General features: G+C 41.9%; 1 protein-coding gene across 1 annotated transcript in view; it reads left to right on the top strand.

The window, feature by feature from the left end:
* TMEM232 (transmembrane protein 232) overlaps positions 1-12,105 on the top strand; it is a 138,877-nt gene extending 126,772 nt beyond the window's left edge. Inside the window, exon 14 of the mRNA XM_075272250.1 lies at positions 11,905-12,105. Within this exon, the coding sequence (XP_075128351.1) occupies positions 11,905-12,105 (201 nt within the window). The remainder of the gene's footprint in view (positions 1-11,904) is intronic.
* The last annotated feature ends 6,119 nt before the right edge of the window (positions 12,106-18,224 follow it).

Genomic DNA, 18,224 nt, shown 5'->3' with positions numbered 1-18,224 from the left:
ACTCCCCTCCCCCATTGCACTGCAACCTAATTTGCATATTTCTAAAAATGGCTTTAATAAGGAAATTAAATTAGACCTACTGGGCTACCTAAAGCTATGCTAGTGCTCAGTATAGTGCCCCCTATAAAGCTCTGTGGCTCATTTGACATTGAGTTTTCTGGTGACTCCCAGAAGAGACCTATTTAATTGGAATCCAATCCATGCCGACATTAGTAGACACAATCTATGGACAAGTGGAATGGTAATTTCCATGTGTATCTTTTCTTCTATAGATGAGCAGTGCCCTAGATGCATGCAAGACCATAAGTAATGTAAATGTATGGGTGAGCTGTACTCTTTTCTTAAAGGGAGTAATTTACAACCACAAGTATCTTCTAAGACACTTTTATGCTGCTATAGGGGCTGTTCATGGTGGGTATCATGAATATAAGTTTTTGTGTCAAAGTGCAAAACTTTTAATCCATATGTAAAGTAGTTGTTTGGTGCACCTGGGTCATGCAAGTGTTCTTGTCTGTGGCTGCCACACATAGGGACCTGTCAATCTTAATGATGAAGTGGGGGCTGGGTCGTGACCACAGGTGAGAACAAGTCCCCCTGCAAGTGCTGCCATGCTTCAGGTGCACTGAACAGCTAATTTGCATGCATATTATAGGTGTTTTCCTGGACTGTTAAATTGAAGGTGTTATCTGGTTTCTTACTTTGATGGCCTAGCCTTAGGATAGGCCATCAATATTAGATCTGTTGAGGTCTGACATCTGGGAGCCCTGCAGGTCACCGATACTGATACAGCACTGATATTGAGCCGTGCTGCTCACTCGCCATACCAATTGCAGCAGCCAGTGTAGGTATTACAGCACTGAAATCTATGCTGCAGTCTCGGTACCGGTGACCTGTGAGGGTCTCGAGAGTCAGACCCTCACAGATCTAATATTGATAACCTATCTCAGTGTTTCCCAAACTGCGCGCCGAGGAGCACCAAGTGCTCCTCAAACCATTTACAGGCGCTCCGCGATATGGTAATAATAAAGGGTTAACAATAAAAAGAATAGGTAAATGTGAAGGGTTTCAAAATTAAAATACTGATTCACATACACTCCTAATATTCTACCGGCGCAGCACTACGGTCTGTTTGGCGAATATACGAGGTCGGCGGATTAATGCTTCATGGTCGGATAGCACTTTCAAACTGGTCTCAGACCACCCTTTCCGATTTAATACGCCGGTGTCGTATATTTGCCGAACAAACTGTACCTATGGACAGAAGTGCTTTAGTCATCTTTCACGCTCGTATTGTGCGGTCACTCAGTCCTTGCTGTGTCAGTTTAGTTCGCGCAGTATTTGTAGCTATTCGCCATGTGTTATTCCTAATTTGGTTGTTCAGCAATGGATCACTGGTTGAAGACTGGATCCTTCAGAAAAGCAGTTAATACCACTGACACAGACCCTCCCGTAGGAGCCACCACTGACACAGACCCTCCAGTAGGAGTCACCATTGACACAGACCCTCCAGTAGGAGTCACCATTGACACAGACCCTCCAGTAGGAGTCACCATTGACACAGACCCTCCAGTAGGAGTCACCACTGACACAGACCCTCCAGTAGGAGTCACCATTGACACAGACCCTCCAGTAGGAGCCACCACTGACACAGACCCTCCCGTAGGAGCCACCACTGACACAGACCCTCCCGTAGGAGCCACCACTGACACAGACCCTCCCGTAGGAGCAGCGGCTTCAACATCCAACAGGAATGTTCAAATATTATGTTAAAAAGTAAAAATATGGATGTTGTGATTATCCCGAACCAAATTTGGGCGATATGACTTTTCAATTGCAGTGTTGAAGAGATTACTGATGCTGAAATAATTCAACAGGCTGAAGAGGTTGTGGAAGAGTTAGGGTGGGTTCACACCTGCCCCCGGACTCCGCTTTAGTCAATCCTGCTGGGTTTCAGTCTACAGTACCGAAAAACTGGACAGGGGACGGAATGGGTTTGAAAACTGACTGCTGGGTTTCTGTCCCCTGTCTAGTTTCTTCGGGCAGAGGACGGAAACCTGCCAGATTGGCTAAAGCGCGCACAGGCGCAAATGTGAACATGCCCTTAGTGATGCCAAATGCGCCAGAAGCGTTCAGCAAACGAAAATGTAATATCTAATATCAATTCATTAGAAATCCCCCCCATCGTTAATATTGTACATTATCTTTGGCACCTATAGGTTTTAGGTAAAATATGTTAAGTGCTCTCTACAGAATGTCTGTCCTGAATAGTGCTCCTCGACTCAAAAGGTTTGGGAAATGTTGACCTATCCTAAGGATAGACCATCAATGTTAGTCACCAGATCACCCCTTTAATGACCTATCTTTTGCATCAGTTGAAGAACCACTGGGGTCCAACACCCATAATCCACAGGTATCAGCTGTTTGGAGATTTTTTGGAGTGGTGCTACCTGAGGCCATGCCATGTTCATTGGTCATATGGCTTGATAGCAGCTCAGTCCCATTCAAGTGAATAAGCTGAGCTACAATACAAGTGCTATACAAATGCAATATTAAAGAGGCTGCAGCGATCACCTTAAGGCCGGGTTCACACGGAGTATTTTGGCTCGTGATTTGGTACGTAGACGCCACGGGAACTTTTGCGGGCCGTATACGCTCCCATTGTTTTCAATGGGAGCCGGTACCGTATACGTGGTGCTATTTTGCGGCCGTGATTTTGCGGCGGCCGCAAAATAGCGCCGTGTATACGGCCCGCAAAAGCTCCCGCGGCGTCTACGTACCAAATCACGAGCCAAAATACTCTGTGTGAACCCGGCCTAATGCTGCATCTTTTTCAAACAGCTGATCAGCAGGGGTAGGCTTAGCCGTAGTGTAAAGCCTCACGTTGCTGAAAAGCTGCTTTTTAAGGGTCCATTCACACAGAGTAAACGCACGCTCATTTTGGCAAAATACACGTGTAAAGAATACACGTGTAAAAATAAGACTTCCATTGACTTCAATGACATTTTACGCGTGTATTTTGACGTGTTTTTTTACACGTGTAACAAAATGTCATTGAAGTCAATGGGAGTCTTATTTTACACATGTATTTTTTATACGTGTATTTTGCCAAAATGAGCGCGCATTTACTCCATGTGAATGGACCCTAAGTTGCTGATTTTTCTTTGGTTTTTTGAGCCAAAGCCAGAAGTGAATTTAGCAGAAGGTAGAAGTAGAAGTACTTGCTTTATATTTTGCATTCTTATTGAAGCTGCTTTTGGCTTTGACTCAAAAAATCACAGTAACCTCAGTAACAAAGAAAAGCAGCTTTTCCGCAACGTAGGGCCTCAGCCTTAAAATTTGATTTTCTTGCCAGCAAAATTGCACAATAAAGTTATATTTACTTTGTCAATAACCATCCTGGTGCTGTAAGATGTTCTTAAGAGTAGTTCTTATAACCATACATGATCAATGTTGTACCTTTCTTTGCACAGCCATAACATGTGCGAATTTCCATCCGGCTATGTAGATAGATAGTTTTGTACTAGAAAGCCCCTTCTATGTTTTTTGCTTTTTCTATTAGCTGGTTAAATTATACACAGTCATGAAAGGAATAAGCCTGGATTAATTTACATTGGGAAATTAAATGAAAATGGCACTCCATGTTATTCCCTAGGTTAATGGCTATTATTATTTTTTTCAATCTTTGCTTCATCAGACTGGAACAAGGACTTACACATTGCACTTTGTCATTTCTATTATTATTTTCCATCTCTAATATTAGCCCTATTATTGCAGTACAATGCTGAAAGTTATATATGGTTCCTGTAGAAAGAAAAGGCAGCAAAACCCGCTATTTGTAAGAAAAAGGTTTAGAAAGTTTTGTAGCAGTTTCATTTAACTAGTGTGTGTGGTGTTCACACTTGCGCCCATGTGCGCTCTGTGTCATTCCACCGGGTGTCCGTTCTAATCCCTAAAGAAACTGGACAGGGGACGGCTGCCCAGCGGTCAGTTTTAAAATCCATTCATCTGAATGGGTTTTTTCAGCAAACCGCCGGTGTCCATATGCAGCCTCGCTGCGGGAAAACCGTTTTTTTTTTTTTTTTTTGGGCCGGACATAAAGTCCTGCATGTCCGACTTTGTGTCCGGCCAAAAAAAATGTTTTTCCTGTGGAGAGGCTGCATACAGACTCCGGTGTTTTGCTTTACAAACCCATTCAAATGAATGGGTTTTAAAATTGACCGCCAGGAAGCCGTCCCCTGTCTAGTTTCTTCGGGGCTTACGACGGAAACCCGGTGGAATGACACAGGGCGTACAGGGGCACAAGTGTGAACGCCCCCATGTTCCATCAGACTCCATCTTTATGGAGCGACTGTTTTCAGGGTAGAATATCTAATAATAAGGGTAGGGTAGGGTAGACTATTTAATAATAAGCATGCCCATGTACACTTGTGCTCTGATGCTTTGCTTTATACGCTTTGCTCTTTACGCTTTTCACTTCAGTTAGTGACTCGTAAACAGATTATTTGGGGCATCTATTCAGTCCAGGGCCAGAATAATAATACAAATTAGGCTAATTTCACACTACTCATGGTTCGTGGTATCCATCAATGGATTAGAACAATGGACATTACATTTTTCAAGATAGATTGATGGAAACCATACTGTCTGCTCATACTTGTCTTCATTGACTGCAGTGTTAAAAAAAAGATGGAAGGTCAATTTTGTCCGTTTTCAGTTTTTTAGGTAGCAGCAAAAGCTGCACTTCTTTTCTATCTGAAAAACAGAAGGTCGTTGGAAATAATCTTTCTTCACACTGATGTTAAAAAAGAAACATATAATATGCAAGAATGTATCCTATATCTCATATGGCTTCCATCCATTTCTAGGATTGCAGTGCTTTTGTACTCCTGAATCCTTCCATTCTCTTTCCCTCTGCACTGTAGTCATTATGCTGAGAAGATTGTGAGGAGCTAGAAAATCCTATAGTATGCATACATTTAAAGAAGTACTCTAGGCAGTGGCGTAACTTGAGGGGGTGCAGAGGGTGCAGTCAGACTAGGGCCCAGGAGCCTTAGGTGGCCGATAAGCACTGGCATCAGTATTGAAATTGCAGCTTCCATCTGGCCAATAAGCCAAGGAGACCCACAGATTACCCTAACCACACTAAGGTTGAGTGAACTCCTTAGCACCCGGAACCATCACTATCAAGAATTCGCTGTAGGGATGAGGTAGGGGCCCCAGACAAAAGATTGCACCAGGGCCCACAAGTCTTTAGTTACGCCACTGACACTAGGTTTTTGGTGACTATCAATCTTATTCAGTATGAATGTTGATATAATGTAAAACGTTCTTCTATCAGCCCTTCCTGCCTCCCAACTTCTTTTCCCAGCTGTTGTGTGTCTGTCCTCTACTCTGAACTTTGGTGAACACAGTGACTGCTATAACCAGTGAGTAGTCTGTCTTCTCTTGTGTCCTCCCAGATTTCAAGTCAAGTAGAGTTTCACATGCTCTCCTGCCCAATTCTTCCATTCTCTTTTCCTCAAGAGCTGCTAGATTTGCAATAACTCCACTCCCATTAGCTTCATTGACTATAGGGCATCTTGGGACTTGTAATTTCCTGTTCCTAATGTGGATGAGCATTAGCAAGTGCACTGCTCATCAGAGCTGAGAAGAGGACAAGATGGCAGCTAGACCACAGAATGCACGTTTTGGAAACTAAGCATAAGAAATATGTAGTAGAAGTAAGGAGAACTTATTAGGTCACTGGCCTATGCAGAATTTTATGGAACCTTTTTATATAGGCATTCTTATATTCTAGGATTCTTATAGTGATGGTCTATTCTTAAATAAAATCAGTAGGGATCCATTGTGTGTTAGAATCTGACACTATGCACCCCTCACAGATAGCTGATTGAAAAGGATGTGTTGCTTGGCAAGTTGCTACAACCTTCTTGTATACCAAGCACAAGACTGTACATAGTGTAGTGGCTCAGGCCCATTCACTTGAATGGGACTCTGCTGCAGTAGGATCACATGACTGAAGAAGAGTCTGTAGCGCTTTCCATTTCAATCAGCTGTTTGTGGATGTGTTGGGTGTTGGACCCCCAGTGATCTTAAAGAGAGACCATCAATATAATCCCAGAAGATCCCTTTAATGTGTAAATTGACATTTGGGATTTCAGCAAAATTCTTTATATTTGGATTTCTTTATGCCAGTGTCTGAGTTTGGATTTGGTGCATTGTGCAGGTAATACCGCGGAAGAATAGACAGGACAGAAATCATGGCCTCGTTCATCCTTCTTCATTGTAAAAATTAATTCTTTGATGCATTATAAATCTTGCAAGGCTAATTATCCATATTTTATGGCTATGCTGCTGTTGCTTCTACTAACAAGATACTTAATTGTATAGAATTATTTGCAATTTACTGAGCATATATTAAGTTTTGTTCTTTCCTGACTTCCTTAGCTAATTAAGTGTCTCTACAACAAATGCTTTATCTATTCTCACTATATTAAATATGAAGTCAGAAGCCAATTATTGAATTATTAATTTACTTATAACCTTTATTAAATGTAACAGAAAAGTGCAAGCTAGCAAGTTAAAGCACATAATGTCAAAACTATTATATTAATTAGATTCAGTATATCTTCAGATCTGTGGATGGCAAATAGTTAAAATACACTGACAAGTACAATACTTCTACCATGGCCAATCCACATTGGGAATGCTATGTGACCCCAGGGGAGAACATGGGACGTTTCATAGACTGATCTGTATTCACTATGTGTAAGTAATGTTGTGTTGTACATACACCGTAGCCCTACATTAATCTAAGTTAACTGAAAGTTTGACAGTAAATGCACAAGTCATAGGCCTGGTTCACATTTGTGTTCAGTATTTCGTTTGGGGAGTCCGCTTGGGGACCCCTCCAAACGGAATACTGAAGACATTAAGAAGCAGTTAGCTAAGAAACCTCACAGATCCCATAGACTATAATGGGGTCCATGTGTTTTCCACGTGGTGTCCGCACAAATCTTACAGAGAGAAAAGTATTGCAAGCAGCACTTTTCTCTCCGCATGACTCGTGCGGACTCCACATGGACCCCATTATATTCTATTATATATTCATTCGCATTTAAAAAGCGAATGAAAGAATATTCTGTGTTGAGTATTCTGTGTGCTTTCATTCTCTTTTTAAATGCGTTTGGTATTTCGTTCGGGGGGTCCCCAAATGGAAGACCAAACACAGATGTGAACCAGACCATAGTTAAAAAGTTCTATCACTGTTCCTCTCATTACGAGTTCCTCTGCAATTTTGTAACGTGTCCATCAGCTGTCCATACTAGTATAGTGTCCAGACTATTTTATGCACAGTGTGCTTGGGTAGTCCGAGACATTTCCTCCTGCACTTTGTGTATTGGCACATTAATATTTACCAGTAGAGATGAGCGAATAGTACTCATGAATAGTTTCGAATATCTCCGCTCCTGCGCCGGCCGCTAACACGCATTCCTATGGGAGCGAAGTATTCGAATCTACTATTCGCTCAACACTATTTACCAGTGCTGCTAATGTGGCTCTAAACATAGCAAACCAGTATTGTCCTCCCTGTGGGCCTCAGTTTCTGCCTGTACACAGACTCGTGCCAGGTGACTGCTGTAGCCAATCACGGCCTCAGTGGTCACCTCTTCACAACCTGCATGTCACGTGCTGTGAAGAGGCCTGTGATTGGCTGAAGTGGTCCCATTTCACAAACAGGACATCACAGGACATCACTGGTTAAATTAGCAAGGGAACCTCTATAGAGATGAACAGAGCTGATGCTCAAAAGCAACACATACAAAGTATAACCCCTTTCCGCCAGAGGCGTTTTTCAATTTTTGGTTTTGACTCCTCATTTTTCAATTCACAGAGCCATATGAGGGCTTAATGTTTGTGGAACAAATTGTTCTTCATAAGGGTACCATTTATTATCATGTCCAATTAGCTGGGAAGCTGGGAAAAAATTCTGAATGGGGTGGAATTGGAGAAAAAGGGCATCTTTTTTTTTTTTTTTCTTGCAGGGCCAGGTGTACTTTTTAGTTATGCAATGTTGGGAAAGGAAAAATGGAAAAGTATACTCAGCCCTCTTGCAGTTGCCTTCAGATATTTATGGATTACGACCAATTTCTTTGATATGTATCTTGCGAGCTCTGCCCGGATGAAAAACTCCTTCGGTATGGAGCAGGAACACAGGAATCGTATACAAAGAAATCATCCAGCAGAAAACAAAGATGTAAATATAAAACTTCTTCTTTATTTCATGCTCGCAATATAAAAATTATAAATAATTTTCACGCAGTCTACAGGAAAAAAAGTCTGACGCACATTTTTTCCTGTAGACTGCATGAAAAATATTTATAATTTTTATATTGCGAGCATGAAATAAAGAAGAAGTTTTATATTTACATCTTCGTTTTCTGCTGGATGATTTCTTCGTATACGATTCCTGTACTTTTTAGTTATACCATTTTGGGGAATATCTATTGCTTTGATCACTTTTTATTCTTCAGGCTGTTTTGCCTCGCAATTCGACCTGAAGACACACCCTCCTCCGGACTCCTCATTGGGCCTAATCCGGAGCGGAGTGCACGGCTGGATGCCGCTGCAGTGCACCAACTTTCAGTTGTGGCTACCTGGTTTTTGGTCCGGAACCTGAGGCGGCTTTCACCTCAGGTTACGGACCAAAAAACCCTGTATGAACTTACCCTTATGTTGTTATCAAGTCCTGAGTAGCAGCAATATTTAAATATCTGACATCCATAGCACAGTGTGGGGCGAGAAGGGATTAAAGTGGGTCTGTCACCAGAACCCAATATATCAAGCCAACCCTTTAGGTTTATAGGTTAGAGTCCCTTGAACCAAATGTTGTTTTTCCCTTGTAAATTGGAGACTCCATTACTGAGAGATTACCTTTTTTTTTCTCAATATGCAAATGAGCTATTTAGAGCAAGAATAACATTGCCAATTGCTTCTTTAGAACAACCGGAACACTCTTGTTTCTCCAAAGTGCTTATTTGCATATTTATAAAAGCATCAATAGCTCTGCAATGGAGGCAAAGGTTCACAAAAGGAATACAATGTTTGATACAGGTGTCTCTAAAGTCACTCTGAGTCTTATTTATGGAGCTGGGTTGATATCCTGCATTCAGGAGATATAAGAGCTGGTAATAGCTGTGCTGCTGTAAATGGTGAAGCTAGATCTCCTGTTATAGACCTGGCCCTCTTTGTGTTTTTTTATGGCTCCAGGTGTAATTTTTATGTGGTGTTCACACTTGTGCCACTGTCTGGCCTTTGGGTCTCCGTTCCAATCCCTGGAAAAACTGCATAGGAAACAGCTTGCCAGCGGTCAGTTTAAAAACCCATTTATTTGAATGGGTTTTTAAAGCAAACTACTGGTGTTCGTATGCAGCCTCTCCATGGTGAAACTATTTTTTTTGACCGGACACAAAGTTGGCGGTTCAGAACTTTTGATCCCGCTGTGACGTTCATTTGTAGACTGGGCGTCTGCAGAGACAGGAATACCTACTGTGTATATGTTTCACAGTAATTTTTAACTTTTATAAGTATTATAGGGAAAGGGGGATTTGAACTTTTAATACTTTTTGGGGTTTTTAAATATTTTTTTTTTAACTTTTTTTATTGTTTTTATCAGAGCCCCTAGGAGTCTTGAACCCCAGGGTTTCTGATGATAAAGCAGCCTGCCATACAAATGAATGGGAAACAACCCTGGGAGCTTTCAATAGGTTCCCGGCTGTCATGACAACAGGACGCATGACCTGGATCTCGCTCAGGGTGTCGGCGATCCAAGGCAAAATGATGTCTCGGTCAAAGCTGGGGGCATTAGTGCCGGGTCTCTGCTGTATAATAGAGCAGAGAACCCATGGCCACTCGGCTCCTAGGCAGCGGCCATATTTAAATATTATTACAACGGAGATTGGGAAGGGGTTAGAGAGAACTTGTCAGGTCAACATGGGACAATAAATAAACTCTGAGGTCCTTCTTGACTGGGGGGTTAGTGTCCCAAGAAGACCTGCAGCAATGTCATGTGTGCCATATTAAAAAAAAAAAAAAAACCTCTAGACTTACCAAGAGATGAGTCTGTTGAGTCTTATCAGACTCCGCTCTGGTTCTCTCCTGCGCAGTTGATCAGTGAAGCGGGGGGGATAAACACCACGGTTTAGTGTCCCAAATTGTCTTGACAGGTTTCCTTTAAGTGAAGATGTTCGCCAAATGTTTTGAGACTGATACAAATTATGGTTTTCACAAACTTTGCTGCTTCAATGTTTTGAGATCTTTTAGTCAGATGTTTATGTGGTATGCTGAAGTACAATTATAAGCATTTCATAATTTTACCGTATTTTTCGGACTATAAGACGCACTTTTTTCCCCAAAATTTGGGGGGAAAAGAAGGGTGCGTCTTATAGTCTGAATGTGGCGCCTGGCACCCGCCGTAATAGAGAGGCGAATGCCGGCAAGGGATAGACGCCGGGGCCTGAGACATCGCTGCGCTCCTCTGCCCTGCATGAAGCCAGCAGCGGCAGGGGCGATGCTATTCCGCTCCTCCGTCCCCCCGCCACTGGCTTCATGCAGGGCAGAGGAGCGCAGCGATGTCTCAGGCCCCGGCACCTGTGCTGGCGTCTATCCCTTGCCGGCATCCGCCTCTCTAGTACAGCGGATGCCGGGTCTGCAGTCTGTATCAGCGGCCTCTTCTCCCCCGGGGCTGGTCCCCACCGGCCCCGTACCTGTAAAGTTGCAGGCCGGCTCCTGCGCGGCGATATCGCAGGAGCCGACCTGTTCAGGTGACAGCCGGGAGCCTAATGAAGGCTCCCGGGCCTGTCACTGCTATATTAGTATTGCGGCTGGGTCTATGACCAGCCATAATACTAACAGACAGAATGTCCCATAGACGGCAATACAGTTGTATTGCTGTCTATGGGACTTGCAATCAAGTGACCGCAGGCTCAAGCCCCCGGGGGGGGGGGGGGGGAAATAAAATAGTTAAAAAAAAAAAAAAAAAAGCTTTAAAAATATATAATAAAAATATGAAATAAATAAAAGTTTTAAATCACCTCCTGTCCCTAGAATATATATATAAAAGTAGAAAATCATATGTCATAAACCACCGGGGTTTTTTTCAATACAAGGTGATCTAAGCAATAGATATTCTCCAAAATGGTAAACTAAAAAGTACATCTGGCCCCGCAAAAAAAACAAAACACTCTATGCGTCCCCGTACAGCTGCAGGGTCACCTGTCAATGTGGCCTTGCAGCTGTTGCAAAACTACAACTCCCATATATTAAATATTTTACCATTTTTTGCTTCAAAATTTTTTTCCCCTATTTTTTTTTTACAAATGCATTAAGTTTATGACTTAATAGTTAATGTTTATGACTAAATATTTGCAGTGTTGACCCTTATTTTTGAAGACTTCTGTAATTTTCCCTGGTATGTTAGATATCAGCTTCTGGGCCAAATCCAGACTGATGGCAACCTGATCTTTCCTAATCAGTGGTTGGATTATAGTACAATTTCTCTGTTTTTGTTTTCCACCCACTTTTTGAGGATGGACCACAGATTCTCAATGGGATTAAGATCTGGGGAGTTTCCTGGCCATTTATTACTTCTGCCTTGTGCAATGTCTTCTTAACTTCTCATCATAGACAGGTTATACTGAATCTTTTCTTACAAACTTATACATCTCTCTCTGCTCATTGCCTCCTACTATAACATGCTGACTACATGACTACACGCTGGACACCATTTTCCAAGTGACTTGTTGAGTTTAGACTTCAACTGTATTATATTTGGTTCTATAGGTACTTATGTAATGACTGGAAACAATGACATTAATAATATATTGTATATTATTTTATCTAAAGTGGGCAAAAGAGTTAGACATTAGGCTGAAGGAAGAAGAAGAAGAGATGAAGAAAGAAGAGCAAGAAAAACAAAGAAAAAACGAAGAGCATTTTAAAGAAATAATGAGGAAAAGAGAACAGAAACTAAAGAAAACCAGCAAACCTTATGAGCTCCCTTGGTGTGTGAAGACAGTAAAACATAATGAAAATGCATTACAATGAATAAACAATATAAATAGCTCATCCATCTCAAAATTGCCAAAGTGCCTCACTGACAATTTTGTGAAATCATGAAGCGATGTTCACAAGCTCCAGAAAGAAATCCACGCAGAACAGTAAATGTGCTGTCATGTGATGCACACACAGGTGCCCATCTTGTTACAATTACATCTAAGTATCCTCACATCTGTCTTGAGCTGTGCACCTGTGTGTCCATCATATGTCCACGGACTGTAATTCACATGACCATGGACTGTAGATCACATAACTATGGACTGATTTTTATCCATTAGAAGTAAACAAAGAATGATAGTAAATTGAATTTTTTCCATTATACAGTACAAACAATAGCATTTGACTACTGAAAATGGACAACCCCTTTAATCATAGAAATGAACCCTTACCTGATATTTGACATACATGTATGATATAATATTCACCTGGCTGTATGGCACATGGTCAGTTTCTGTTAACTGTATTATACAGCAGACAACTGCAGGCAACAATGAGTATCAATGTCAGTAATTTAACTTCTCAGATGATTATGCTGAGACTCTTAAACAGCTCTAGGCTTGTCATACAAGTTCTTGTCTTCAAGGTCGGGACCCCGCGGGATGGAAATGCCGTCCGCCATGGGAAAACTCGCGGCGTTTTACAGTACAGGTAAATTGGATGGGATTCTAGTGAATCTCATGTCCACTTTGCGGTAAAAACCGTGGTGTGGACACTTCACAACTTCCAAAACCATCACGGTTTTGGAAATTGCAGCATGTCAACCGTATCTATGGAAATGCCAGTGGTTTTCCCATAGATATAGGAGGAAAACTCTGTGAACTTTCTATTTAAAGCACTGCAGGAAGAACCGTGATGCGTTGCTGCCACGGTTTTTACTGCTGAGCTTTTTGGCTGCAGAATGTCCCTAAAGGTTTTTTTTTTCAGGATTTAAATGTGACTGACCTATCCTTAGGATCAATTACCACTATCAGATTGGTGGGGGACCAAACTCTTAAAGAGGACCTTTCATCAGATTGGGCACATGCAGTTTTATATACTGCTGGAAAGCTGACAGTGCGCTGAATTCAGCGCACTATCGGCTTTCCCGATCTGTGCCCGGTGTAAAGCGCTATCGGTCCCGGGACTGTAGCGCTTTAGTGTCAGAAGGGCGTTTCTGACACTTAGCCAGGGACGCCCTTCTGCCCAGCAGCGCCTATCGCGCTGTGCTGTGGTGTCGACAGTGCTCGTCCATAGACGAGTATTATCAGGAGCGGGAGGGGGCGTTCCTCCCCGCTCCACAGTACAGCGCGATAGGCGCTGCTGTGTAGAAGGGCGTCCCTGGCTAAGTGTCAGAAATGCCCTTCTGACTGTAAAGCGCTACGGTCCCGGGATCGATAGCACTTTACACCGGGCACAGTTTGGGAAAGCCGATAGTGTGCTGAATTCAGCGCACTGTCAGCTTTCCAGCAGTATATAAAACTGCATGTGCCCGATCTGATGAAAGGTCCTCTTTAAAGGTTTCTGCAACCTAGCTCTCTTCACTTGAATGGGATCTGACTGCAGTAACTTAGCGTGACCACCGCATAGTTGATGGAGCTGTGTTCTTCCAGCCCCATCACTCCTTTGATAAGCTGATCAGCGTGCAAGAACTCAGAGGCTGGGAGTAGTACTGTAGTAGGGCATCACAGTTTAGCATTGTGTTACCTTGCAGCATTGAAATCCTAGGTTTGTATGTTTAAGTGGGTTTCCTCCGGGCACTCCAAAGACATATTGATAGGGAATTTAGATTGTGAGACCTACTTGGGACAGTGACTGATGATATCTGTAAAGCGCTGTGCAATATTTTGGTGCTATATAAGTAAATACAATAAATAAAACAGCAGTGGTTATGGTGGTTTCTGGACTCAAAAATTTCTTCCAGCTTTGTGCCTGGACTGGTACACAGCTGATGGGACCTGCAATGTTCCTGATGGTTGTGGTCCTCTTCTCTAATACACATCTCAGTTTTCAGTCTCCATGAGTCAGATGGGGTTTGTAGTATCCAGGATCTTTTCACAGGAATTTAGGATCAGGAGACTTGTGGTTGCAAGATCAGATCACACATAGCTTTATTGGATATCCAATATAAACAGTACCCAACAACTTCCACAATAATGGAGGTAGAGTTCTTACACCGAGCTCCACTGTAGATACGGGGTGAGCTTGTTGGATGGTATTTCCAGCAGACTGTGCTTAGATCTCCCTCTCTCTCTTAATAGGTGCCAATCTCTTTACTTGCTTTCCTCAAGATGCTCTGTCTGTCTTGTAACTTGGTAAAGTCCGTACTCTAAGGCCTATCTTAGAGACGTCCTCAGAGTCTACCAAATAACCTTGAATAACTCCAGAACGTCTTCTTTTGGCTGAAGGCAGCTCACTCTCCCCAGTATCAGGGCTTCAGCACAGTAACAGCTCAGCTCACACATGATCTTCCTCTATGGAAGCTGGCTAAAGACTCCCGTGATGCTATCCCAATCCCAGACACTGAAATAGTTTGTATCCTTTCTGCCAAAGAAAATGCTTTTTATTCTTGGAGCTGATGAAAGATCCTGGTAGAGTGTAATCCCAGCTGTGTACAGTACATACAATGGTGCCATTACAGGAGTCATAGCATTGCTTTCTGCTTCTGACAGGTGTGTATATAAGCCTCCTAGTAGGCTTAACCAGAATCATCATTCAGCAGAGGGAGAATTTATCAGGAAAATGGAGGTTGTGGAAGCAAACAAGAATCTTCTCCATCCTATATACAGGTTACCAGGCTGTAGATGTCCTCATAGTTACCCTGCATGCTGCCATCCATCAGCAATAGGAAGGTCAGAGGTTGCCATTATTTCTGCAGGGAGGATTTAGGGTTGTCCCTGTGCAGCATCTGACATCTCCCTGTATGAGGGACCTCACTGAATTTTAGGGTCTAAGTATAATAACAGAAAACCATCTCCAAATGTATTCAGTGTTTGTGGTACAGGTACAGTATATACTCATATTTGTGTATTATATTTAGGTATATATTGTACCTGTGTTTGTCAAATATAGGTACAGTATAGGTTGATTCGATGCCTATGGCTGCCCACTATACACTCTGTAAGTCCCAGGTCACTTTAAGCACAATGGAGGAATTTGTTGAGTTTTTAAGAGACACAGATTTGGACTCAAAGTGGGTGTTTTATATTGTGTTGGAGCAGAATTAGTCTCTGAGTCACATTATTACTCTCCAGGGACATTATTACTTTATAGTGGGCATAATGATGGGCATTATTATTAGTGTTTGGGACCTAAAAGGGGCATTATTACCATTTGTGGATATACAATTACTAAGGTATGGCAGTTTTATTGTGTGACTTATTATAACCATCTAGGGTACAACTAATGTCACTGACAATATTTTTATGTGGCACTATTTTTGAAGGGATAACAGCAATATTTGGGCCATGCATGACTCCATTATTGGTTTGTTTATTAGCAGTATGGATGTAATATTTAAAGGGGTTTTGGGGCCTTTTTTGGCTGAAAGTACCTTAATGCTATGTTCTTCTTTCTAACATACCCATGTCTTCCTACCATTCCAGTAGTTCTGATAAAGGTCAGGGAAGGGGGACCCCAGTTAAATTTTTGCACTGGGACCCATTGGAGTCTTCTTATGCCACTGTTAGAAAATCTCTTTAGAACAAAGAATCTTCTATTATTATGCTTATTTTTTTTATATAGCTTTATATGTTACCCTCTCCAGTGTGTAATGCAAGTTGAGAACCACTAGCCTAAAGGATACATAAAGATCAAATTAAATTCAATCAGTTGAGAAAAACAGATCTATATAGAGTATAGACCTTAATGGGGTCCATGTGTTTTCTGTGCAGTGTCCGCATGGAACATGCAGAGAGAAAAGTACTTCATGAACTATTTTCCTCTCCGCGTGACTCATCCAGACACCACACCGTGCGAAAAAAACACATGGACTCCATTATAGTTTACGGGGTCTGTGTGCTTTCATAAGCTCATCGCTTGTCAATATGTTCAGTATTAAATTCGGGGGGGAGTGGGGGGGGGGGGGTCCCCAAGCAGACTCCTTAAACGGAATACCAAACACAAATGTGAACCAGGCCTCAAACATCCTCCCTTGAGTGTGCACCTAATATGGTACAAGACAAAAGATGGGGAGGGGTAGTGGGAGGAGTGAGCTTGGTGGCCCTGACTATTTGACACTATGTAACCCACCCAAATATTTCAATGGTGGTTGCATTTACCGTATTACAATTATTATATTACACTTCTGTGTGTCAGTGGTAATAACAAATACAAGTGGTTTTATTACAAAAAAAATCCTTAGTTGTATTGAAGCAGAAAGACCAGTAGAAAGAAGCAGATATTCTGGGATTCTATGAAAGTGTGAAGCATTTACTTTTACATTATACATAATACTACATGACATTTTCCAAAGTATTAAAAAGGACCAGGTTTACGGCTCAGACAAAGGAGAAATAGAACGATTTGTTCACAACTCACAGTTAGAAATCCTTATTTAATTAAAGAAAATCCAAGTTGAAACATAGCAAGATTTATGAGGGACAAAGGACGTTAATGTTTATTACATTTATTTTATGTTACTTCCACGAGCTGCTGCAGCCTGATCTTAGCTGTAATCCTTGGCACGTCTGACCCTTCTTTCTCGTGATGAGACAGTCACTTTCTAAATGTTAATACCCATTTACTGGCCATTACTTTTATGTTTTGCCATCTACCTTATGGCTAAAAAATGTAAAGGTAATGTTTCATAAACTAGAATGCCCCCAACATTTCTTATGCTTTTGTTTTATACAACAACCGTGTCTCCATTGTTAAAGTCCATCAGTTTCAAGAACGCTTGACCACTAACCAATAGGCAGTTTCACAAAGAAAAAAGAAAAATTCAAAAACAGCAACACAGACCTTCAAGATAAAGGTAAGAAATGAATAACTTTTATAAAGGCAATTCCTATATGATTTAGTTTAAAACGTCTTTTTTTTTTAATGACAGAATCCCTTTAAACTCATTGCCAAAAAAAAAATGAAAATCTCCCAAGTAGATTTTGCCTTATTGCATTCAAGAAAAGGCCCTAGACCCTGGGTGATAGGGATGCCATGACTGGGGGAGGATTAGGGAGTGAAGGGGTTAACTTTAGAGGAGTTTGAGCGGGAACTTTGGGGGTGGAGTCAGAGGTTACTTAAGGGGATGTGTAGGTTAGCCTGAGGCCAGTGAGTCAGTTACCACTCACATTGAAAACAATAGGTAAAAAATCCTCCCATTGAATGGGTGCCGCATATGCCGGCACCCATTCAAGTCAATGGGATCTGTTTTTTACGCTGCTCACTCTGAACGAGTTTACGTTCAGAATGAGTGAGCGTAAACTCCGTGTGCAGGTTCCCTTAGAGTTTTCCGACAGTTCTGAAAAATGAGGCCTTCTGTACAGATGTGAGACTAGAGGAGTAACTTGTAGTATTTGGTTTCCAATGCATAACCTATAGCAAGGTCCTTACCTATCATGAGCACTGCTGTAATCATAAGCAGCATATAAATTTTGGGCACCTCAGCGCAAATTATACCTCTGCACCCTTACCAAGATTTCAGCTGGATGTTTAAAGAGGACGTTTTATGTTCTTCACTGCTCAGCTGGGCAGCAAGGAACGCCCCATCTGACTGTATAGCACTACACACAGGAGGGGCGTTCCCAGCTAGACTGTTAGAAATGCCCTCTATTGGTAATTGCACCAATATCTCTTCCCTCGGGACACATAACATTACACTAACATTACACTAACATTACACTGAAGTCAGCTCACTGACGGCTTTCTAGTATATAAAGCCACATGGGCCCGAGGACATGAAAGGTCCTCTTTAAGCCCCACCCCAGGATCTCCAAACTTGGCAGGGCTGTCCATTTTAGGCTAGGATTGGGCAGACCACACCTCTTTTGAGCAGTGACTGTGTGAACACCAGCCCTTTTAGAATGGGACAAATTGACCAAGATTTTTGCCAAAATTCAGTATAGCCCAGGTAAATTCTGAACTATTGGTAAAGCTTGATGTTACAGTCACATACATTGACATTTATATGTAAT

The sequence above is a fragment of the Leptodactylus fuscus genome, chromosome 1 (assembly GCF_031893055.1).
Source record: "Leptodactylus fuscus isolate aLepFus1 chromosome 1, aLepFus1.hap2, whole genome shotgun sequence".
NCBI classification, from domain to species: Eukaryota; Metazoa; Chordata; class Amphibia; order Anura; family Leptodactylidae; genus Leptodactylus; species Leptodactylus fuscus.
The sequence above is the reverse complement of the archived record's forward strand: the minus strand, read 5'-3'. Positions and strand labels throughout refer to the sequence as shown.